At 45.7% G+C, this 24,095-nt stretch overlaps 1 protein-coding gene and 1 long non-coding RNA gene across 3 annotated transcripts in view; one reads left to right on the top strand and one right to left on the bottom strand.

The window, feature by feature from the left end:
* Positions 1-377: 377 nt before the first annotated feature.
* SPINK2 (serine peptidase inhibitor Kazal type 2) lies at positions 378-5,822 on the bottom strand. The gene is made up of 4 exons (XM_064449905.1): positions 5,581-5,822; positions 5,145-5,182; positions 4,488-4,597; positions 378-557 (listed from the first exon to the last, which is right to left on the bottom strand). Exons 1-4 carry the CDS (start codon positions 5,627-5,629, stop codon positions 512-514), a joined length of 243 nt encoding a protein of 80 aa, XP_064305975.1. The 5' UTR covers positions 5,630-5,822; the 3' UTR covers positions 378-511.
* Positions 5,750-24,095, top strand: part of LOC135313104 (uncharacterized) — a 43,770-nt gene continuing 25,424 nt past the window's right edge. For both annotated transcript variants that reach the window (XR_010372696.1, XR_010372695.1), the window contains exon 1: positions 5,750-5,903. This is a non-coding gene — a long non-coding RNA (uncharacterized LOC135313104). The remainder of the gene's footprint in view (positions 5,904-24,095) is intronic.

Raw genomic sequence — 24,095 nt, 5'->3', positions numbered from 1 at the left:
ACCTGGAGGAGTCTGAGGGGAGACCTTCTCGCTCTCTACAACTACCTGAAAGGAGGTTGTAGTGAGGTGGGTGTTGGTCTCTTGACACAGGTTATTGGACAAGAGGAGATGGCCTCAAGTTACATCGGGGGAGGTTTAGGTTGGATATTAGGAAAAAACCTAATTAGGAAAAATTTCTTTACTGAAAGAGTGGTCAGGCATTGGAGCAGGCTGCCCAGAGGGGTGGTAGAGTCACCATCTCTGGAGGTGTTAAAAAAACATATAGACATGGCATTTCAGGGCATGGTTTAGGAGGCATGGTAGTGTTGGGTTGATGGTTGGACTTGATCCTAGAGGTCTTTTCCAACCTTAATGATTCTATAATACAGTAACAGTACTTTTTTTCAACAGACAAGCTTATTTATTAAGACAGGCTACACAGAAGGTACATTCAAGGCATTGTTTCCATTTGGACTGTGGGACAGAGGGCCTGTGCCCCTCTCATTTTCTTGAAAAGTGGCCATCTGCCATATCAGCAGCTTCCCATCTTGAAAATTTGGACATCCTTTTTATTTTCTCTGCAAGCAGAAGAAAAATATTTTAGAAGAGAAGCACTACACTTGAATTTAGCAGAGACATTTTATAAAGTGGACTCTTCCGTGGCTTTCTGTGTTCAGTTATACGCATCACTACATTTAATTGCATTACTTATGGCAAACATTACTGAAAACTGTGATGCAAAGATTTAGGAATCACACAGAGTGAGTAATTTACCAGAGACAGCCTCACTTCAGGCTTTGTTACCCATAAAAACCTGATAAAGCCGTGTATAGATCTGAGAAGTATCAAACCACATGAGAAATCCTGCCATGAGGACTAACGTGTCCATTACAAAGCACTAATGCAAGTCAGACTTCATGGTCCCTGAAACGGGAAACACTTCTAATGCCTACAAAATATCCTACTTTCATGTGGGAATTCAGTGGGAAGGGCATGAATCCTGATGCATCTCTGTATCCGAGGCTTCACTAAAAGTTAAATGTGTGGTTCTCTGAACATTGGAATCTTCTTTAAGGAAATTTTCGCCAAGTTTACGTTAGTTTGGGAACATTAGATTTTTTTTTTTATTTTTGCAAGTCCCATACATGGTACTTTGGGGTGCTCCATTTACAAATCTCAGTTTACCAAGCAAGTGCAGGTACAAAAAGAAAGTGGTAGAACGCAAACTGCCCTAGATCTTTGGTTTGCTTCCCTATCTTAATAGAATCAAGCTGGTTTACTCCTCATGAAATTCAAGACGCTTATGGTTACCCAAAACCAGGGATAATCTCTACTGATAGGTTTATCAGGGATCTTTTAACCAGAAGGTACTGGAGCAGATTAGGAATATGAAAGGAAAAATCAAGCCCAGAGGATGTAAAACACATGTAAAGATGTAAGGCAAAGTTCTGGCTGAAGGACAGCCCTTAGGCTAAACCTTGCAGGGGCAGCTCAAGCTGCTGTGTCTGTTTCCAAAGTGTTTGTGGTGCTGCTAGACTAGGTTTAAATTAAGATCAGCTGTTGTCACTGCTACTGGACACTAAGTGTGGAAAAGACCTGAGATTTGCATTTGAAGACCCACTTAAAAATGGATTCAATCTAAGCTTTTTTTTTAAAAAAAAAAAAAGTCAGGAGGAAGACAAGCTTTGGTCTTAAAGTTAGCGGGCTGCGCTGCAGAACCAGGACGGGCAGGGTTAGTGCTGCACCTTTGCTCCAACTGGCTCATGTTATCATGAATCAGCCACGGCAACCTCTCCTGCAGTACTCTACATGCACATGGGGCTCTCCAGGTGACCACACAGTCTTGCATGGCTGAAATACCCCGTGGATGGTACTGCCTTGGCCATCATGGAAGTAAAACTCTTCTTTTCTTTTTAAAAAGTCCTTAAACACTGGCTGGAAGTGGCCTGCAAGTTGGCTGTTGAGAATCACCCAAGTTAATTCAGAACTGACTGTTTTGTGATTCACTATGGGATATGCCCATATATCTGTTTCTACATCACCACGTTTATCTCAGCAGCTACTGGTCATGCAGCTTGTTAAGAAGGGCAGAAAGATCTCTTTGTTCTCCCCTCCTAAGGAGTGCGATGGACTGTGTGTGCCTTAGGCTCCTTGAAGTGAAATGACCTTTGCTTATAACAATGAACCATTTTTCAAAGGTGAAATTCTTCCAATAAGACAAAATTGTTTATCCTCGTTACATTCATACCTAGTCAAACACTTCAGAACAACAACTCCAGACTGAACTAGAAAGCCACAGGGTATGCAAACTACTGAATTATTAAAGAAAAAAAATCAGGATAGTATCTGATCACCCTGTGCCCCTTCAGACCAAAATGTGTGTTTCTGAGCATGTAAGATGCCAGGAAAAAAAAGGTGGTTAAGATAAAAATCTCTCTTGTGTGTCTAACTGGACTAAATCCCATGTTTCATGCAAAACGTGCACATTATGTCTCATACTAATAAGATGTAAGCCCCATCATGAATTACTTAAGGAACTGAGTGAAAATAAACAGCAGGTTTGCCTAGAGCACTCTTTGTGCTATGTGCAATGATATATTCAGGAAGCTACCATGCACCCATCTCGAACTGAGGGATCATGCCTAAAAAATGAAATATCCTGGAAATGTAAGGCTGGATCTCAAAGCCCATCATTCTGCTCTGAGAAAGGATCAAATACACTCTTTAGGTGTTAGACACTCTCCTGTCTGTATCTCCACAACATGGACTTGCAGCCTCTATGTGTGATACCTAGCATGTCTCTTTCACTTTTATTGTACTGATTTCAGTCCATTTCTCCAGATTCCTGGGAATTTTGATATTGTCCTGCACAGATCATTGTATCTCACACCATTTTGCAAATTTTTATTGTCTTGTTTCTGATATCTAATTCATTACAAAAATAGTGAATTATATATTACACCTAAAGGAAATCCCAGTTTGACTGTAAAATGCTGTCTGTAAAATGCTTTTAAACCACAGCACTTCAAACTGATGTGAGTTCATCCTTTAACAATTTCAGCTGAATAACTATTAATCTGCTTATGTCAATGTCAAGTAGAGGTGTGTAAAATGCCTTACTAATGCCATGGAGCAACACTTGTGTTTCTTGCTACTCTGCTAGGCCAGTTATCTTGCCAAAAACCTAAATCTCATGGATTTGATTGGATTACTTCTGACAAACCTGTATCTGCTTTGCTTACTCTCTTTCCTACATCTGGCTGTCTACAAGTCAATCACTTAATAACGTACTCCAACATCGTTCTAGGCAGCAAAGACGGGTAGGCTCCTAATATGTAACATGCCAGCACCTGTTTTCTCCTCTTTCACATATTGTGCTGTATGTGCCCTTTGATTCCCTGGTTGGGTTTTTTCCAGATTGTAGGTTTACCAATTCTTTTTACAATTTGTTATTTGCTTGGGTGGTTTGTGATGTACTGTGGTGAAAATGTCACCAAATTCTGCAAATCTGCATACCTTTAAACATACTTCGACACACTTTGGCACTTTCTTTAAAATATTATTTCCTTAAGTCTCCTTTGACACTTTTTTTTATTCTGGCCTATGTTCCCTCTGTCTTGGTCATTTGAACTTTATAAATTATCTGGTAACAAGTAATCTTCCCCCACTCCAAAGTCAAAAATATATTTCAGCCTTCCCTTTAGTGAGATCTATCTAATTGTAATTTTGTAAGTGCCCATCACTGCTGTTGTGCTCCTCTCACTTCTTCCCTCTGATGGAAACAGAAATTTTGTTATTTCATTTATATAAATTCCTTTCACCACCAAATTCAATTCATGAGGAGTTCCTCTCAGTTTGTACTGGGAGGATGTTCTACAGAGGTTTCCAGTCAATCATAATGGGGAGGGGCGGAGAACAACAATCCTCATTAAGTCCTTATTTTCCATGTTTTCAATTTGTTGTTTAGTTTGGTTTTTAAAAAAATATTATTAAAGAATAAAATGCCCTCTCTCAAATGTTAGGAGAACTTTTTCTGAATTTTTAAACAATCTCAATGGCAAAATAGTATTTTCGCCTAACATTTGGCATTCTTACTCTTCTCTGTGAAAGGAAGTACAGGAGACTGGATCTTGAATGTAACATTCTGTAGTAAAAGCTATATTTCATGTTTTCTGATGGAGAGTTTGGAAGAGTCCAGCATTACATTTAATGACAGTGTGGCCCTGTATGAATGTGACAGGCAGCTGCACTCTGAGATGCTCCTCTTTAAGAATTACAAAAGCAAATATTCAGTAATCCCAGCTAACTGAATCCAATCTAAGCCGTTTACAGGTATCATGACAAAAGCCGTTGCAAGGGATTGACAGTTGAGCAGACACTGCTAGAACTGCAGTTTAACAGAGTGAACGATCCAAAGCCCATAGTCGATCAGTTAATTGGGATGTGAGGGTGACTATTTTGCTTGCATATACGGAAAGGGACGATTAGGATATCAATTAAGTGAGTACCTGTTTGAAAGGCAGAGCACACACTCATTTGAGTAGGTCTCTCCGTCGGTCCCACACACTGGATCGTAGTTCCTTGGACATCCAGGCATACCGTACTTGTCGCAAGCAGGCTAGGGGAGGCAGGTATTTAAGAAGTCTAAGATAGACCATTTGAAACAGGTCTCTGCTTAGCTTCTGATCTGAGAGCTTCTGAAGAACATTGGCACGCTCATGCACTAAGGGAGTGCTCCGGAGGAGCTGGCACAGCGTTATAAAGCACCACGTTATCTTTCATGCTCCTATGGGAATTTATTGCTTGAGGCTGGGCTTCTATGGCCTGCTATGGCCGGAGCTGTGGTGTCAGGACAATATGCATGCTACTAAACACTGCTCCTTCAGATGTCTTAGCTCAGCGGGACACACGGACGGCCGGTCCCCGTGAAGGGCAAGCCCAGACCAAGCTGGTGGGCGGTGGGCATCACCCAGGCGTGTGAGCTGCAGCCCTTAGCGGGCGGTGCCAGGCTCCCGGGGTCCCCCAGCTGTGGGGAGAGGCCCTTGCGGGGGCTCCGGAGCCAGGGGCTGCGGGGAAGGGGCCGGCATGCCCGGGAGGCCTGGCTGGCGATACGGAGGGCAGGGGTGATCGCCCTCCCCGGGGACGACGGGGCGGGCCGCACTCACCGGGACGCTGGCAGCGGCTCCGGGACACGAGAGGAGCCCTGTGGAGAGCGACCGGCGTTAACGGCGCCTGGTCCCGCCCCGCCCCGGCAACGGCCCGCATTGCCCCCCTCCCCGACCTCCCCCCGGGCCCAGCCAGTGTCCGTTACCGGGCCGGTCCCCGACTGGCGGTGTCCCGTCCCGGCACGCCCCGAGCAGCCGGTGCTCGGCACCGTCCTGTGCCCGTTCTCCCCCCCTGCTCCCGAATGGCTGATGCCCGCTACCGGCTTAGGTCCCGCGGCCGCCCCCCGCCCCCCCCGCAAACCGGCCGGTGCCCGGTAGCGGTTCAGGTTTCCCCTTCCCTGGGACGTGACCGGCGGGGGCACGGTACCGGCCCAGTTCCCCCTTCCCCGGAACCGGCTCATCGTCCCGTGTACCCCCGCCCCCGACGGCCCGGTACCGGAGAGGAGGGCGGGCAGCAACACCAGCACCGGCACCGGCACCGCCATGTCCGCGAATGGAGCTGGGGCGGGAGGGGCGAAACGGCCTCGGCGGCGCGCGGGCGGGCGGCGCGCGGGCGGGGCCGGGGCCGGGGCTGGAGGAGGTGGGGGGCACTTGGATGGCAGGGCGGGGGCCTGAGGAGCCGTGGGGCACCCACCGGAGTGGGGAGGTCCCGGGACATACCGGAGAGGTATGGAGTAAGGGTGCAGCGCGGGGAGCGGTGGCACCCGCGGGGCTGGAGGCGCCGAGAGCGGCGGGGACGGATGTGCTGTCGTCTCGCCTGTTGGCTTGGGGAGGGGGCAGGCACGTCCAGAGGCATCTCCGGGGTTCGAGAAGGGATGGGGACCCTCCCTCGGGGTGCTGGGGGGATGTGGGTTTCAGGTGCCCGAACGCTGTCCTTGGCAAGCAAGGCTGTGCCTGCCCTACGGGTAGGTCCTCGTGGTATCACGTATCCCTGCCATTTCCACGGGGAGCCCCCAAAATATCCAGCAGTGAGCAGCTAATCAAGCTCTGCTTCTGCAATGCATAGAGCAGCACAGAAACCTTACTGGGACCACGCTCACAGAATGAAAAGCTTTAACGTCAGGGCTGTGCAGGGAGGGGAGCAGAGTTAACGGTGGGCACCCGGCTGTAATTTCAACATTCCCTGGGCTTCCCTGCTTGACTTCACCTCGTTAGCATTGTGCTTTGATTGCAGAGTGTCTTGGGCAAAAACTGTGAAGTTGGAAATACGCGTGCAGTGCCATGTGGCTGTTAAGGTCATAGCCCCTGTCTCGCCATAAAGTGACATGAGGTGGCTTGGGCTGAGCTATGAACGCATTCCTGCCAAGACGAAGGAAAAATTAATACAGCCCCAGCAGTAAAGCCAACATCCTGCATTCAAAGTCATGGGAATCCAGGCCAGCGGGGGCTGGAAAAGCTTGGCACACTGTCCTGCCAGCACGACTGGGTGTTCCAGCAGCATGGCTCTCCAAAGGGTATCTATCTCATCTGTTAGTCGCTGATCAGAGTGGTTAGCTTTGCAAAGCCCAGGAGTTAGCTCTACACAGAGTCTGGCTCTGGAGTTGTTTTTATGCAGTTTCCTAGAATCTAGGGTATGGGCTTCTTGCAAAATGGCCTGGGCTTGCATATATGAGCTGCGGTTTAGACCTGTCAAGTGTTTTGATATGTCCCATATAGATACATGTGCAGGCATCACACCCATCCTTATTGTCTCTGTTTCAGCCTCTGGGTCCTTCCAAGCATGGCTTTTCTTCTCCTATGGGCTTCTGACAGTATGCCCTTCCCACATGGCATCATAGTGAGGTTATTTTATTATCTGCTGAATATATTCTTATTCCTCCAGGTAACCTCTGCAAATTGATTGCAGTGTTAGATTCCCATTCAGAGCACACCTTTGAAATGAATACTCATCACTAGGGACGTTTCATGCAAAAGCCTCTGGCTTGGATATTTTAAGCAAGATGGCTAATCGGAACGTTTCATGGGTGGTGGAGCATGTAGAGGGGTATTTCCTTCTGCTGGATCTCCTTCCCTAGATTTGCCCAAGTTTTTGCCCCAGCTTTGCCTGCTAAGCCATTTCAGAAGAGGGCATTTTTCTGTTACATTGTTATTGGTGGGGTGGTTGCTGAGTTTGCCATCTTCGGGGAACCTTTAGGTTCCAGAGAGTTTTCCTTCAGTGAAAGAGCATCAGGGGGCTAAATACTGGGAAGTTAGGCCAGGGTGGGTTTCCTTGCTTCTTGAAGGTGTGATTTTTCAGAGGAAAAGGTGCCAGCTGAAGGTGAAGAAAGCAGAACCAAGAGTAGGAGTTATGTCTTAAGTTGTTCATTTCTTAAGTTCATGTCACTAAACAGTTAAGTGCAAAGCTCTTGCACAAAGCTGTGTTTGCACAGGAAAAAAACCAAACACAGTAAACCAAGGAATAGCTCAATGCCCCAGCTGCTGGTAGCCCAGACAAGCTTTCTCCTGAACAACTCCAGCACAGCAAGCACAAGATGGATGTCTCCTGTCATCTTGTCACCTAGGAGAATAGCTGCCCCCCAAAAAACATTCTCCATACTAATGCATTTTCCAAGGAGTTAATTATATGCTCATCAATTTTTTGCACTTGATCCCAGATAAACGGGGTGAATGGGACAATTTTGATTTAAGATTGCTTCAATTACCTCTCTGTGACAATAACATGAACTCATTCAAAGCCCAGTGTTATGTCCCAGGTGTTTTCCCTTGATGTTGCAGAGAAAATATGGAAAAGTAATCTGTAGGTGCTTTATTAACTCTCAACACAACACTCATATTTTAACTTGGTGCCAGTCCAGCCTCCTCAGTGCTGAAAGCATTTCCTTTCACTTGTTGAGAGTATTTAACTTTACGTTATTTGAATAAAATTTTAGAGACAGGTCTTTAGAGATGTGAAAATGGAAGAAATTAGATTTAAAACAGAAGAAAAGATAACGTTTCTTCTGGCAAGATGGAGTATCTCTTAGAAAAAAACCATTTTCTTCCATAAATTATGAAGAACTGGAGGCAAGAAAGATGATAATTATGCAGAGGGCTTCTTAATAGCCTTTGTATCCTGTTAACACATTTCTGATATAAATGCTGAGTCACTGGGAAAGAAAATTGCAGGATTATTTGCATATCTCCTAGAAGGTATCTTTTTGTTAACATCAGGTAAGTGATTAATAAACATGGAAGATAATAATGATCCTAGCATATAGGCTGTAGGGAGCAATACATAATTAGAAGTTACATCCCTACAGAGAATGTCTGTTTCTGCTTTATGCCTAGTGGAATAATCCTCTGTGCTTGGAAGCTGGAATTTATCTGAACTTCAGTCACTTTTATAAGTAAATGTATATAACTCCCTGAAGAAAAAGGTTCCTTTGGTGAGTTTATATGCACCTCATATTCTTCTGCTGCCAGTGGTTAGGTACTAACAAGGTTGTGACCCAGCACATAGAGATTTTGTGACTGAAAGGTATTAAGAGCAGCCGAATTGACTAAGGGCAAGTTTCGCACCAGAAGTGTGTGTCTGTGTCCTTCTCTTGGAGTAAAGAAGGGTTACATGTGAGAGTCTGTGTTTGGCCTGGAGAACACAGGGCATAGTTCAGAGCCTTAGGTTCACCTAAGAAGAAAGTGATTGTATAGGAAGGAGTGACTGAGTATTTACCACTGCTTCCATCGGGGCTGGCCTGTAGTCTGGCTGCTTCTTGGAAGAAACAAAATAAAACAAGCTGCTGAGCAAAACCTTTGTGGTTGAAACCCTTCTGGTGCTCCTTGGACTTGCTGCTCCTATGGTGAGTGCTAACCAGGTGCTTCTGAGATGTACCTGCTGCAAAGATTGGCCATTGATCGTGACCACCCTAGTGACGGCAACAGGAAGGGTTTCAACCTCAAAGGCTGAAAAGGAAGTTTTATGGCTCCAACTGTGTAGTTTATTCTCAGCCACTCATGACTGCCCTGCTTGCTGGAGATGCTCGACTGCTTGCGCCTGCCTGTGGGAGTGTTTTATCTCTTAAATCTGTGCAAATTAACTAGGTGAGCAAAGACCTACTGCTAAAAATCCCCAAGTAGCCCAGCGACATTGGTCTGAAGTAGCAACTTCTGGCACAAGGTCATGGCATGGGTGGCCCCAGCTTATTCCAGGATGAGTAAGTTCCCTATCTCCCCAAACTGGACTAAGCAAAACAGGAATAGTTTTTCTATAGCCAGTAATGAGTAGGTCTTAAATGAAATAGCTTGTGATTAAGGGGGATATCAACAAACTGCAGCAAAAGAGTTTGGCTGAATGTGGAATGGATTCAACATCAAGGAAAACTTTTAGACAAAGAATGATAAATGCCATTATCTGGTGTTCCTTTTAAAATAATTGAGTCCCCTTGTGAAAACCTGAACTTGCCCCACTCTTGGTGTTGCTTGGAACGAAAACATGTCAAAGACCTGTGGACTCTGACACCTTCATCCTTGGGGATTTCCAAGACCCAGCTAGACAAGGTTACACCCTCACTGACCTACTGTTGCCAAGTCCTGTTCTGAGTGGCAGGGTGGGTGAGAGACCCCAGCTGCCGTGACTCTATATCCCTGTGCCTGAAATCCATTCAGAGCTTTCTTTTGCTGGTTCATACTGCATTTACTTATGTCGCTTATCCTCCTGAAATCAATAGGCACCAGGCACTGGAAGGATGGAGACTTCCAGTGAAAGACAGGCCAAAACTCATCCCTCTACTAGGGCTTTCATCAGTATAATTTTGCAACATTTCAATACCAACAAGACTCTGGATATGCAGCTTAACACAGGTATCAGAAATGTACTTGGTGGTGCCATTCACTCCTGTTATTTGAAATGGTATCACCTTTGTTGGGAAAGAGGGATTGGCTAGCATACCTGTGCCAGGATGGGTGTGCCAAAGCTGAAGGGACAACAGGTTGTTATTTGTCAGGTCCTCAGGAGTATATCAGTGAGACACAGACAATTTCTGGGAGTGCAGAAGTGCCTGCATTGCAGTAGAAAGGGCGTCAATATCATAGAATCATAGAATCATTAAGGTTGGAAAAGACCTCTAAGATCATCAAGTCCAACCACCACCCCAACACCACCAGGCCTCCTAAACCATGTCCTGAAATGCCACATCTATATGTTTTTTGAACACCTCCAGGGACGGTGACTCTACGACCTCTCTGGGCAGCCTGCTCCAATGCCTGACCACTGTACCAGTAAAGAAATTTTTCCTAATTTCCTAATTAGGATTTTTCCTAATATCCAATCTAAACCTCTGCTGATGCAACTTGAGGTCATTTCCTCTCATCCTATATTCTTTACTCTTCCACCACCTGAAAAAATTGCATGGGGGTCTGGGTTATAAACCTTAGCAGCATTCTCTGTTATTCTCTGATTCATGGAAAGCATTTGAATTACTGGATTAACATCTGCTTTGGGCCTCTCCCATCGCCTCACAGGGTAAGGCCACTGAGCTTAGTAAAAAACTGCATTATTTAATGAAGATGGGACAAGAGGAGAGCTGTTTTGCACAATTTAGTGAAATGAAGTCTCTTTGCAGACGGAGTCAGGCTGCTTATAACTTTGCTCGACCACAAGATCAGCATGGGTTTAGGTAGCAGGACAAGTTGGGAACAAGCTAGGAGACACCAGTTCTCAGTATAAAATTAGTTCACAGTCTCCAAAGCAAGCTGATCTATCACCTCATCTTCTTAAAAGAGATGCAGGGAGAGGTCCAGGTGCCAGGAGGACTGGGTCTAAGGCACTGGATTGCCTGCTACCTTAAACTGGAAGATTCAGCTGTGTGGTGTGGAATATCCTCTTTGCCACAGGTTGTGGTGGATGCTAAAAGTTTAAAAATGGAAGAAAAAAACCAGGGCTGCAGAGCAAGAAACTATAGGTGGCCTTAATATAATGAAAATTCCCACTTGAACAGGTTTCTTCAGGCTGCTGCAGGCAAGAGGGTGACACGGGAGAAGCCTGGCTATGCATTTGCTCCAGTTTACTCTTGACTAACACTGCTGGCCTCTCTTGGAGAGAGGAGGCTGGCGAGAAGGATGCTACAGTCACACATAACCTGCAGTTAACGTCCTCGTGCAGCCCCCAGTCATATGGGGGAGGATGTTTACATCCACTGAAGCAGCAGGATGGTGCAGCTGGCTTGCCTGCGCTGCTTCAGGCAGTCTGGCCGGGCACAGTGCTTGGGCACATCCCAGCTGTACTTGTGCTGTGCATGTGAGTCTCTTGCTGTAAGTGTGGGAGCGTGTCTTTCTACCTGAGTAACTACTGGAGTAAAAGCAAGCAACACGCTTGAAGTAACATAGCACGGGACAATCAAAATTGCTTCTGAGCTGCTTTTCAGCACATCAGCCTGGCATGGCACCGCTGAAAGCCTCTTTCCTGAGGCACTGGAGGGTCCCTGCTTCTGGTGAGACTGGGAATGCCCTAGAACCAGCTTGAACCCTGTGCCAACTTGAACCTGGCACAGCAGCAGGGCAGAGGAGGACAGAGGGGAAAAAGCTGATTTTCCTGAACATTTTTGTCTCCCTGACAATGATTCCTGTAGGGACAAAGTCAGCAGCACCGAGCAGACTAATAAGTTTTTGGTGTAAGTCTGGGTTTGTTGTGCAGGGGAGATTGGTTCCGCTTGACAAGCTGCCTCCCTGTCTGGGTCCAGAGTGCTGAGCTGTGGCATTACCTCTAATTTTGGCAGACTCCTCCAGGCTGTTTTTGTAAAGGCTGGGTTCAAAGGTTCACAGAAAGATGTGGAGGAAGTTCCTGTCTCATTACATTCCCTCACGATCGTGTCAGTGGCATTCCCACCCCCACACCAATAAGAGATTGCTCTGGGGGTCCTATCTGTCACACACAGCCCATGAGTCATTCACTTCAGCTGCGCTCCTACACTTGCAGTCCCACGTAGCCCAAAAGACAGGATCCAGGCCTCAGGGATTCAATTATGTACATGCTGCTCAGTCTCTCCTTCCTTGATCCCACTGTGCCCATTCATTTTGCTCCATCCTGCACTGTTCTCTGCTGTATCAGTCACAGATGGGCAATTTATCCTCTCCTGTTTCCCACATGAACCCCATCCATCATTTGCCTGCCTTTGAAATTAATTTACTGGCTGGCCCACTGCCCACTTTGTGTCCCTGACTCCCTCCCATGTGTGTGTAACATGGGGGGTGCTCCTTGGAGGGGGGTGAGCATCTCATGGTGGCTGCAAGTACTGCAGCATACTATGGCCCTAAGGAGTGTTGCTGACCTGGGGGTAGTGCTGCTGGATGGCACCGCTGCCTGTGCTGTGGGATGGTGGGGAACAGGCTGCTGTGAGTTACCCACATGCTCCTGGAGGATCTGCTCATACTGTCAGTCACCATCACAGCACAAAGCAGCAGCCTTCTGCCTGCCAGAGAAATGTGTGTGGATTGCTGTGATAGTCTTGAAGAAGGGGTTTAGTAGCCACTGGAGCCTCCAGAAAGCTCCCGAAGGGGTGTCCTGGTAGGCAGAAAACATTATAGTTTTCCTTTTCTCTCTCCTCCAGAAGTTTTTTTTCTGCTGTTGTTTTCAACTGAACTAATGACATCTATCTGCTTGATCTGTCGTGGACAGATTTACAGGCGCTGGCTTTGACTTCTGCTGTCTGTGTGCTAGTTCAAATGATGCATAGCAGAGCAGGGCCACACATCCTGCTAGAGGGGAAATGCAGTTTGTCTAAGTGATTTGCCCTGGGATCATTACCACTTTGGAGGGAGGTGGCTGGTCCCAGTGGCAGTTCTTATGTCAGAAGTTTTCTCAAAGAGCAGAAACTTTGAAGACAGGCTGTTAGAGCTTCTTGTAAGTGATGAAGCTGTTAAAAGAGACAGGGTTAGGGAACTTCCCTGGAAGACTGCTTGCCTTTTTCTGGGTGGTTATGCTAAACCCCATAGATGACCTGCAGCTATAGAGCAACAGCCAAGCCGGTGGGTCAACAGAAACTGTTTTCAGCTGTGAAAGGGCAGAGATTGTCCATGGGGGTAGAAGCAAAGCTGCTACTGAGTCAGCACAGTGCTTGAAAGTAAATTGATCTGGCAATGCTTGTCTTATTTCCATATGGGAAGAAACTTTGAAAAGTCAAAGGCATCTTCTTTAATGGCCACCTATTTCTCACAAAGTGGGTGGTTTCAGCCAGGGCAGTGTCCATCTGAAAGCTGTTTTCAGAGACAGTCTCACACCCTCTTCTGTCTCTTCAGCCTGCAGGAACAGGCTCTGTGAATGGCGTGGTCACCTGAGAAATGCCTAATCTAAGCAAAGCCTCTGTTCCCCATCTCTGTCCCAGCAGAGTTTCTGTCCAGCTTCTAGTGCCCTTGGGCTGGGTTTGTGGGACAAGGGCGCTGTATCTGCTCCGTGCCAGGGGGAAAGGCAGTAGGGTGAGCATCTCCATTTTCCCTGTGCCCTGTTTATGCAGTGCTGTGCCCTGAGCACATTTCATGGCAACATATGCTCTCTGATCCCATAAATGAAGGTATTCTTTCCCTGGGAAAACACACCCAATGTATTTTATGGTCTCTAGGAGTGAGGATGAACTGCAGATAAGAATTCCAGAGTTGGCTGGTATATCACAGTCAAGGTCTTTGGTGCCTGTCTGCCAGATGGATTGACTGGTAAATGGAGGATAAAAAGACCTTATTCACCAAGGAAGTTAAGTGATGGCTTGGAGATGGAGATGAGTTTGCTGCAAAGGTGGCAGGGACCATACTGTGAAGGCTCAATGCTGCTGAAGGCTGTGCCTTCCACAAGAAGGCCAGTGCCAGATGTACCACCTCACGATGGGTGTGTGTGCACCTTACTGCCTGCACCACTGCCAGCCACAGCTGCGGGGTCTGTATTTTCTGCAAAAACCTGCCATCAGTCAAGGGAGGAGAACAGCGAAAGGAGGAGGAGTTGACAAAGCCTGGGGCTTGTTGGAGGCACCATTTCTGAGGGGCGCTGCTGGATGGAAGATCTACAAAAGACAGGAGTTCCCAAAACACTGCCTGGGCTTGAGGACGATGGAGGAAGGTAAATCTCAGCTTTGTTTTCCCCTCAGCCTTTTATGGCTTGACCTGACCTGTACTCCTCCATCACAAAGCTGCGGTTTGTCCTGCTCTTCTTGCTTCTGCATTTAGGGCAGTATCTAGGGGGTGTATTTGTAGGCCTGCATTCTAGAGAAAGCTTTTTTTAAAAATGGTGTTCAAAATGTTTTTTATCCACGTGACCTTTTTTCCACAATAAAGGCAATTCTCTTGTGTAATGGAAAAAATATCGGTTTTCCTCTAGATTTTCAACTCTTCTCTCCCCCACATTTCTGGGAAATATTTTGAGGGGGCTGAAAGGGAGGAAGAAAAAAATATTTTCTGTCTTCTGCAGATGATTCTGTTATTACAGAGCAGAATCACAGTTACCTGAACTGCTCTGTAGTTCAACACAAGAGGGCAAGACTCCCCAGCGATTATTGGTAGTGTCATGGTTTTGGATTAATTCCACGCCCACAAGCAATGCGAGTTTAGGAATTGCAGGAGCTTGGTATATTTTTGCATATCAGTGCTCCCAGGCTCTGCTGAGTCCGGACTTTTCTGATCTTTGGGGCACTCTTGAACTGGTTCACTTGATTCAAATCTTCCATAGTGAAAACAGCCAGATCTCATCCATGTCTCAGGCATCCCTATTTTGCAAGACTCTGGTGGTTTCCTTGCAAGAGATTTTAATCACTCAGAGGAGAGAGAAGGGTGCAACAGCAACAGCTCCTGACCAAATTAATTGATCAGGCTGAGACATTAGGGTTTGGCCAGAGCTGTTTAATGAGGCCAGGGTTGCTTGGAGGCGTGAGGATGGTTTTCCCCACTCCTACTCTGGCTGAAGGGGTCTGCAGGCTTGTCCTTGTTCCACGTGGTGGCAGCCTTGCTCACAGTACGCGCTCTCTGTTGCCTGCTCGCATGACTGGTTTCGTTTGCATCATTTTTTTAGGGTGAAGCACTCAATGGATCATATATGCTGTCAGAAGGATAATATTTTACTGTAATGTAGTGTGTTCATCACCACAGCATCAGCAATGCACACTGCTTCCTTTCCTTGCCACGCTGGAGGCACCTATTAATCAGTGTGAAAGAGCATATTCTGCTGGGCTGGGTGCACCAACATATATTGTCAGGGCCGCATGGGTGACAGGACTGTGCCGATGAGGACGTGAGGATGATTGGGGCATGTGAGACCTCACCCAGCCTTTCAGATCTCTGCTTGGCAATCCCAGAGGCACCCGGGAGCTGTGAGCAGGCACTGGTAGCAGGTAGCAAGAGCCATTCCTAGCTGAGTCCCTTCCCCTTTCTCCTGTTAATTCATACAGGATTTGTCTGCTCGATACTGTGTCTCACTCTAAGCCCCATTTTGGAGGGCTCTTCTGCTCACAGGTTTGCCTGTGCTGGTTCTTGAGGAGAGGAAGGAGACAGGTGGTATTTATTTTGATTGAGCTGGCAGTGTTGTGTTTGGCGGGGCTTTCCAGCAGCAATGGCTTAGCAGGTTGTGGGCATACTTGGGAGTGAGTCACCAAGCAGTAATGACAGTAGGAAGAGGAGAAGAGAAATGCTTCAAGAGTTGTTCAGCTTTTCCTGATGGGAACCAGACACAGGGGCAAGGTTTACTTGGACGGCAGAAAACATCTAAACTCAAAGGTCACCTGAGGTAATCTGGGGACACAGCTCAGCTGTGGCCTCTGTCTTGAATCCTCATGTGTCCCTGTCACCAGCTATGTGGAGACTTCCTGGCAGGTGCATATGATGTTGATGGGACAACTTTCTACCTGTCAGCTTCTCTAGCCACCAAGAATCTCGCCAGGCTGATGCGGCTGCCCTAAGGCACATTTGCTTCAGGGCAAGCTGACTTTACTAGAAATCATCCAAACACCTCATATTTAAACAGAGAAGCATTTACTGCTGTAATAAAAGCGTCTGCATGGAGATTCCAGTGTGCTGCAACAGGTTTACACTTGAAAAGATGTGTGTGGTTTGCAATATTGGTTTTTTTTCCCCTTAATTCTGGCATTCACTGCTGTTTCTGATCAGAAATGCGTGTATGGGTTAGCAATTAGTTAGGAAATATTTCTTAGGCTGCCTTTTGGGAAATGCAAGACCATGGCCCGTGTTTTCACGCTGCAATATATGCTGATCAGGTGGCCTGAATGGGCGAGCACTGTTCCATCCACCTTTGTTGTGCTTGTTATGTGTGCCACACTGAGAACGGTACCCTGTGGGCACATTGCCAGTACCGTGGGATCCTGCAAATCCCAGTTTTCCTACTTTTAGAGACTCTGTTGCTTGCAGGCACTAACCCAATGATAACAACCATAGTATAACAACCTAGAGAGAAGATGGGGCAGGGGGAGAGGGAACTAGATAGAAGGTGATCTCACAGAATTTTTCTTAAACATGCATTTAAATTATTTGGAGAACTGAGTCTGGGCTGGTGGGTTTCCTTTTTGGTTTATTGCACAGAGGGGACTTTTTGGGCTCTACTTAGTACAGGTGGCTTTGGGTGTCAAGTGGAGGGCTTGGAGCTATGAGGTGAATTTGTTGTAAGAGCCAAGTGTAGTGCAGTAACTAATGACAGGATAATATCAGTACGGAGCTCAGGAATGAACAACAGTTGCCGATGGCCATGTCTCCATGTGCAAAGGACGAAGAAATTGTGGCTTCTTACTCATGTATTTGTTATTATTTTAGCATGGAGCCTTTTCCACGGGCAAGTGGCTCTGTGCAAGCTCCTCACCCTGTTGGATTGGTCCAGCAGGAGACGGTTCCTGTTTTACTGTGATTCCCAATAGTTCCTTGCATATTACTAGGTTTATCTACCAGACTCTCGAAGTAAACTGATGGCTAATGCCGAGGTCCCCCCGAGGACTGTGGCTATACTGCCTGCAGGAGAGGCAAGGAGGGACCTGGCCTATGGAGCAGCACACGTGGGTGCACCCAGCATGTGGGAAGCCTTTCTGTGAGTGGGTGATTGGAGAAATGCTGAGCTGAAGCCAAGGGCCCTAGACCACACCCTTCCACTGATATAATGCTCTGTCCTTTTAAAAATGCCTTCAACTTTGGGTCAGACCTGCTGTGTTTGGGGTGGTCAGGTTTACTGACATTCCCCTGAATTTGTGTTAGAAGGCTTTGGGGTGATGGATCCTCTCTATTTTGGGAATGATGGTGTTAGAGAAACATGGCTTAGGGGTACCTCTAAAAGTGGCAAAGGAAAGGCATCAGGGATCTATCCTAACCACTCAACTCTGACTGTCTTCGGTTTCTCCCAGCTCTGAGTCTGAGCAGGTGGTGACCAGTGGCTGCAAAGTCTCATATGCCATATGAAGGGAGCTAAGCAGGGCTGGAGGGAAGCTCCAAGCTCTGCTATCCTTCCAGGACTGTCTGGGGAAGAAAGGCCTGTTTTCTGTGCATCTCAGAGTAATCTTTGTGGGTGAACTGGATGTGCAGCAGTCCTCAAAGGTGAGCTGATGCTCAGTGCACCTCAGTTGTCTCTTTAGTCCTTTCTTCTTCTGTGTTCTGCATGCCTATTCCCATGGTGACTACACCTGACATGGACACTTCTGCAGTTTCTAGGAGATATCAGCAAGCCTCTTCCACAGGCAGCTGGGGACCAGACATGGAGCAGGAAGTGAAGTGGGGATTTGGGCCTGGGACCATTGTTCAGAGCAGCTTAGGAACTGGTTTGAGTCCCCCAGAACTCAGTGAAGGCTAGAAGGGGAATGCCTATGCTCTGTGCTTATTCAGTGCCAAATCTGGAGCATGCACCCAAACAAGAGCATTGCTGAGAATTAGATCTTTGCCCAGAAGTTTTGGAGAAATTAAAAATTTTGCTCTGAAGTGCAGCCTCAGCCTTGTGGCTAGTTGAGCTTCTAGTCGCTGCCATCGGGACAGAGGGGATAGGCTGAGCCCGCAAACTGCCTGTGGGCATCCTCCAAAGCCTATCAACAGCAGAAGAGAAGCTGAAATTGCAGGGGGGTCCTGGCAGGCTAACTGGAATCGAAGTGTAGATACCCTCCTGATGGTGGCATCAGGCAGAGCACAGCAATCGTGGGGATTCTTATCCCAAGCCAAATGTTGGAAAGGGCCATCTAGGGTGCTAGGCAGCTTTTCAGTTGCAGGCCTGCCCACCCTGGGGAGCGTGTAAAAGGGGCAGAGTTCATATGAAAGTACTTTCTCCCCAGGAAAAGAGCGACGTGAGTCAACTGCGCCTCTTCCTTGGTTATGTTATCCTCTTAGAAAGATGAGTGAGCAAAGCAGGTACATTTGCAGCATCGAAGGAAAGGGATTCTGCATGGAGTGGGAAAGGAGATGGACTGGAAGACCAAGCAGCAGATAATTTGCCTAAGGGACAAAGAGAATGAAGCAGCTTAATTTTTTTTTCTTTTTTTTTACACTTGCCACAGGGTAATTAAGGAATCGATGTAGTGCTGGAAACCTCTGAATGCTTAATGGAAAAGCAGCTAATTAATTAACATTACAAATCATAATCATTAAGAAATTAATCTTTCATGAACTTAATTAGGAATGGTGAGTGAATGGGTACATGGGAGGATGACTTTTGGAATATGAATTATGGTTGTTTCTTTCCGAATCATTGCTAGTTAATGAAGACAGAGCAATATTACTGAGCAAACAATGCAGAAGGGAACAAGGCTGTATAACGATCCCAGTGAGGAGTGGTAATTGATTCGTTTGTTGGGAAGGCTCACAAATTGAAAATGGTATTTGGCATGATCGTTCTGTTGCTAGAGATGACCATTTTCTTATGGTAATAAAGGGCTAAATTGTCCTTGACTGTCTGCCTGGAAGGCAAAACTCCTGACTGTGGCTGAGCCTTTGCGTCCAGTTCCCAGGGTTGGTTGTGGTCTCTGCCCAGGGACCTCAGGAGTCCTCTCATCAGAAGGTAATCTGATGCAGATGAGAAATGCAGCTTTCAAAAGATGAAAAACAGCTGTAGTGCTGTGTGAGGGATGAATAGAAAGAGATTGGAAGGCCTGAGAGGACTGCAGTAGTTTGAACCATGAGATGTCCCTACCTGTCATTTTCCTAAGGCGTGTGTGCTGGCTCAATCTGGATTTAAAAAACCCAAGTGATGGTTCCCAGGGTGTGTGGGTCCACCTGTGGATTTCCAGACTGTTATAAATGTGTCTCTCATTTCGTGTCTGCATGAGGGATCAACTTCCCACTGTCTGACCCCCTTCTATTCCCTTCTGTTAAGCAGAGGTCCTTTCTGCACCAGGGTGGCATGAATGTGTCGGGCCTGCTCCCAGTGGTGCCAGGCAGAGCTCTAAGCGAGCAGAAAACCCTGGCTGTGGGTTAGAGAGCTTTCTGCCTTAGTTAATCAGCTCTTTCCTGTTCAGTCCTCGTTTGGGGATCATTATGCTAATAATTTTTCTTAAACTTGGCAGTCAGACAGACAGAGAACTGAGTGAGGCTAAGGACTCATTTGGGGTGGGGGGAGAGGCAGATCTTGCTGGGATTTATCCTGGGGAGCACATGCTAGTGGAGTTACACTAATAGAAAAAGGAGGGAACATTGGCCCTCTATTTTTATTTCTGGCATGGGTGTCTGACATAAGGTTCCTCCAGGGACTAGAAAACTACAAACTGGAACAAAAGCTAATGAACACCCTCCCTTCTTGAAATATGACTTAAACTACATGGTTAGATACACATTGATATTATAAGACAGCTCTTCTGGCAGCAATTGATAGATCTCTGTCATTAAAGAAGCTCTTTAAGACCATTATTCTCCCTTTGTTGTTTTTTTTTTTTTTTAAATGGATTTACGTTGTTCTGGACACATAAAACAACCTATGTCAGAGGCTAACAGAGTCAAAGAATAAAGGATGCATATGAATGCTACCCTTCACTGAACATTTCTTTCTGATGCTGTGCACCTGGAGCTGGGCTGCACGTCTGCACAGGCATCTGTTTGCGTTCTCCCTTTCTTGTGGTATAGGTAGTGTGTTTTTCAGGTGGAAGTGGTAGGAAGCACAGGATGTTTTCAGGGCTTTGCTGTTCCAGGCTCTCTTTGAAGGTTCCAGTCCCTTCTGTGAGTACTCAATGGTCCTAGCCAGTCCCCAGTCTTTGGCATACAGAGACTTGCATGTAGTACTTGTGCAATGCCATAAGGAAGATATCTGGAAAGGGGTAGTGGGACCTACATTTTGGGTGATGAGTGGTGAAATGGAAAGAGGACAAGCTAGTCATGGACCTTGCTTATCAGACGTCATTTTGATTTGGTGCAGAAAGTCCAGCGTGGACAAAAGAATGGGCTCTTACAGATTGGGGATTAGAGACCTTTCTGACTGAGCATTTTACTTTTCTCTGATAATGAGTGCATCTATGAAGTTCAGACTTGCTTCTGGCAGGAGTGCTTGGACTGTTTCCCCACAGAACTTGCACCTTTCCTAGACCGGCATGCAAGAGTACTTGGCATTACTTTGTGTGTGGTGGCCTGTATCACAGAATCACACAGAATCACAGAATCACAGGTATGTATGATGACTGGCAACCAGCCAAATGCCCACACAACTAACCTACAAACAGGAGTCCTGTGCAGAATGAAGCAGCACTAATTTTTTTCATTCTGGGCTTGCTGGACCTTCAGCGAGGGAAGGCTTCCTACTTTGCAAAAGACATAGATTCATTTAAAGAAATAAGAAAATAAATAAATAAATGACAGCAAGTTCTATTAACATGGGTTTTAGGCTCCTAAGTGGCTTTGTGAATTTGGGCTTTAGATGTTAGGCAGAATCAAATGTTCATGGCCCATATCATGACTTGAAGGGGCAGACCAGCCCCATGTACTCTTTATGGATTTTGCTAAAAGAAAAAAGTGAGCAAGTATGTGCTTATCAAGCACATTATTACGCTAATTTACTACAGTTTCATGAAACTAATTAAAGAGGAACAAGACAAGGATGAAAATAAGGTCACAATTAAGACTGAATCAATAAATCACTGGATTCAGCAATTTAATACAGCAAGTAATTGAACTGAATTATGAGTTTGGCATCAGAAAAAATTACTTTTTGTGTAAATTCTGTTCAGGGGAAGATAAAGGAGACTCTATTTGGACCAGAGTGTACAATTCATTTCCTCATGGATTAGTGCATTGACTTCGCTTGGGAGAACTTGATCCGTCATGGGCAGATGTCTCAGTAGGATCTAGGCACCAGGTCTCCTCTTAGCCCCTCACCAGGTGGTGTTGCTTAGTGCAGACTGCTCTCTGCCCAATAAACCTCCCACAAGGAAGGAAGCAACATGGCTGTCCAGAGCAGTTCCGTTTTAACATGCTGTCCTTGCATATCTCTGTGCTTACATGGTTTTATCTTAAACCCTATTTCACTCTTCCAAATCTATGCAAATATAAAAGGGCCTTTTCACACCCTTCATACAATGACAATCACCAAATCAAGTCAAACAGCAGTTTTAAGAAATGGTCTTTTAAAAGCACCTATATTTACTGACAAACTGGAGATGCACATACTCAAGAATAAGAATTGGACCTGCCAGGGTCCTTTTTTTAAATCAAAGGTGAAGATATAGTGAAGGATTCCTTGATGGCTTCAAGTGTTGCAGAATCCGAGGAATCATTTTGAATGTGAAGCTTTTTCTGGAAGACTGTTAGGAAATGTTGCTTGCTTCACAATTAGTAGCAGACTTTTAAAGAAACCTGTGTACTCTATGATGAAATTAAGTGTATTGAATGCATATAGATTTACTATTCCTTTAAATACTCAACAGTGTATACCAAAATTGCCAAACTGACCAAAAAATTTGACTAATGCAAAATCCCTCCATAAAAAATTAACAGCTAAAAAAAAAAATTTCTGTTGAACACCCTTCTATGCCGAATTCCTGAAGTTTAGGTAGTTCCAGAAGAAGACTGGACTTCACCTGAATGCCCAGCTCCTGAACTCAGAGATTTTCAGATTTTTTTTCACTTCATCATGTGATCCACTACCCTATACATCTACTAAAAATTAACAAATCTTCCAGAACTGATATCTAATCTCTTAATATCTTCACTGTGGCCTAGTTTCTACTAGGCTGTTTTGAAATGTTAACTCTCAAAGTAAGGGACATTGCCTATGAGACTTCAACTATTTTAAAAATAGGTTAATTTTGTCTTTAGCTATTTATTTTATTGTGGCATTGCCTCTATCAGCTGTCCCTGTCCAGGACAACTCTGGCGTGATTGGTGGAGTTTGCTGCCCCTTCTGATGTTTCTGGGCTTGCTGCTGCTTGTGCCACTTTCTCTCCTCTCATTGTGTCAATTAAACTTTATGTGGGAAAGATAATATGTTAACAGCAATAAAGTCCTGATGAACTGGCCAATTCCTCTAGTAGCCAAGTATTAATTTTAAGTGCTTCTGTTCATTAATAGGTCATCAAGAATTGCAATGCTGGAGATTATTGTTCCAGAACATTTGAGATTATGCCCTTGTAGCAAATTTCACACTGAAATGAGTGACAATGGAGTACTTGTATGAACTGGCAACTTCTAATATCTATGTCCCACTCCTAGTGACCACCCGCTGTTCTTGCTTCATCATTCCCAGACTAACACCGTGGTGGAAGGTTGTCATTGCCCTGGCTGTTGGCAATGGGATTGAGAGCCTACAAGCGTGTGTTTGTGGTGCTGACAGCTGTGAAACATGGGAAGAGTGTAAAAACAAACCAAGTTTGCACAGTAGCCATGCTGTACCAAAGAGAACTGGAAACGCAGTTTTGTTTCTAGGCCAGCATTCTTCATCAATGGGGCCTGTTTGCAGCTGACTCACCTTAAAATGTGATTTTTGTCGCAGCAGAAAACCAGCTATTTCCTGAATTTTTCAGCTGAGATATCTAAATGCTGTCACAGAAGAAGCCCCGACCTCCTCCAGAGTTGTTTCTGCCTATGTTACGCAGTTCCTCCCCTTGTGCTTGCAGCATCAGTACAACTGATGCTCGCACTACTATCTCCATTTGACATCATCCCTACAGCTCACCGGGAGGCTGGGTTTGCCTTCTCCCATTTAATTCCTCTGGATTCTACCCCCAGAATAACGTTCACTCGTTGGTGGTATAGACATACTACTACAACTCCTCTAACAAGCAGGCACCAACATATTGTTCAGGGCAGCTCTTGCCATCCCTGAACGCCTCTTGCCATCTTGTGGATGAGAAGCCCTTTACTTCTGGTCTCCAGAGTATCTTCCTGGACATGAAGGAGGTGAATATGGGCAGCAGAACTCTGAGAGAGCCGGGGTACAGCAAGGCCTTTTCAAGGTCATGCTGCTATAGCAGGAAAACCACAATTTTTTGAGTGAAACAAGCCACAAGAAATTAATGAGTTTTAACCCTATGTGTCCCATTTTGTCAGTGTAGTAAGGTTACCAAAACCGATGCTTCAAATCAGTACCAGTGCCTGATTTTTAATGAAGCCTTGGCCTCTCTCACAAAGAAGGAATTTAAAGTAAATTCATTTACAAAGCAGTTTCTGAGGACAGACAGAGTGGCTTTGGGTGTTTTTGGACCCAGTGTACTGAAAAAGTTTGAAGCATGATCATGAGCCTTGCTAACTTACCAGGCTGTCCAATATATCTGATATTGATGCCACTGCTTCTAAAACTATTGCTCACAAAGGGTCAGCAGAGGTGATTTACTGGCTTGCAGCAACTCAGAGAGTTAATCCAGCATTGCTAAATCCCAAACCTGAGCAGACCTTCAGAGAGGTGAAATCACCTGGGAAAATGTGAAACTTTCTAAAATAATTTGCTGTGAATTGCCTCTTAATGTTTGAATGTCTCAGACAAAAGAAGACAAATTAAGGTTCCAAGGTGTTGTATTTTAAAAGAATAATGGCACTCTTGAGTGAAATTGCAAGTGTCTGCAAAACTGTTGAGGGGTGGAGGAATCTGTAACTGGTATTGCATTAGGTGGA

The sequence above is a fragment of the Phalacrocorax carbo genome, chromosome 4, assembly GCF_963921805.1.
Source record: "Phalacrocorax carbo chromosome 4, bPhaCar2.1, whole genome shotgun sequence".
Classification (NCBI taxonomy): Eukaryota; Metazoa; Chordata; class Aves; order Suliformes; family Phalacrocoracidae; genus Phalacrocorax; species Phalacrocorax carbo.
The sequence above is the reverse complement of the archived record's forward strand: the minus strand, read 5'-3'. Positions and strand labels throughout refer to the sequence as shown.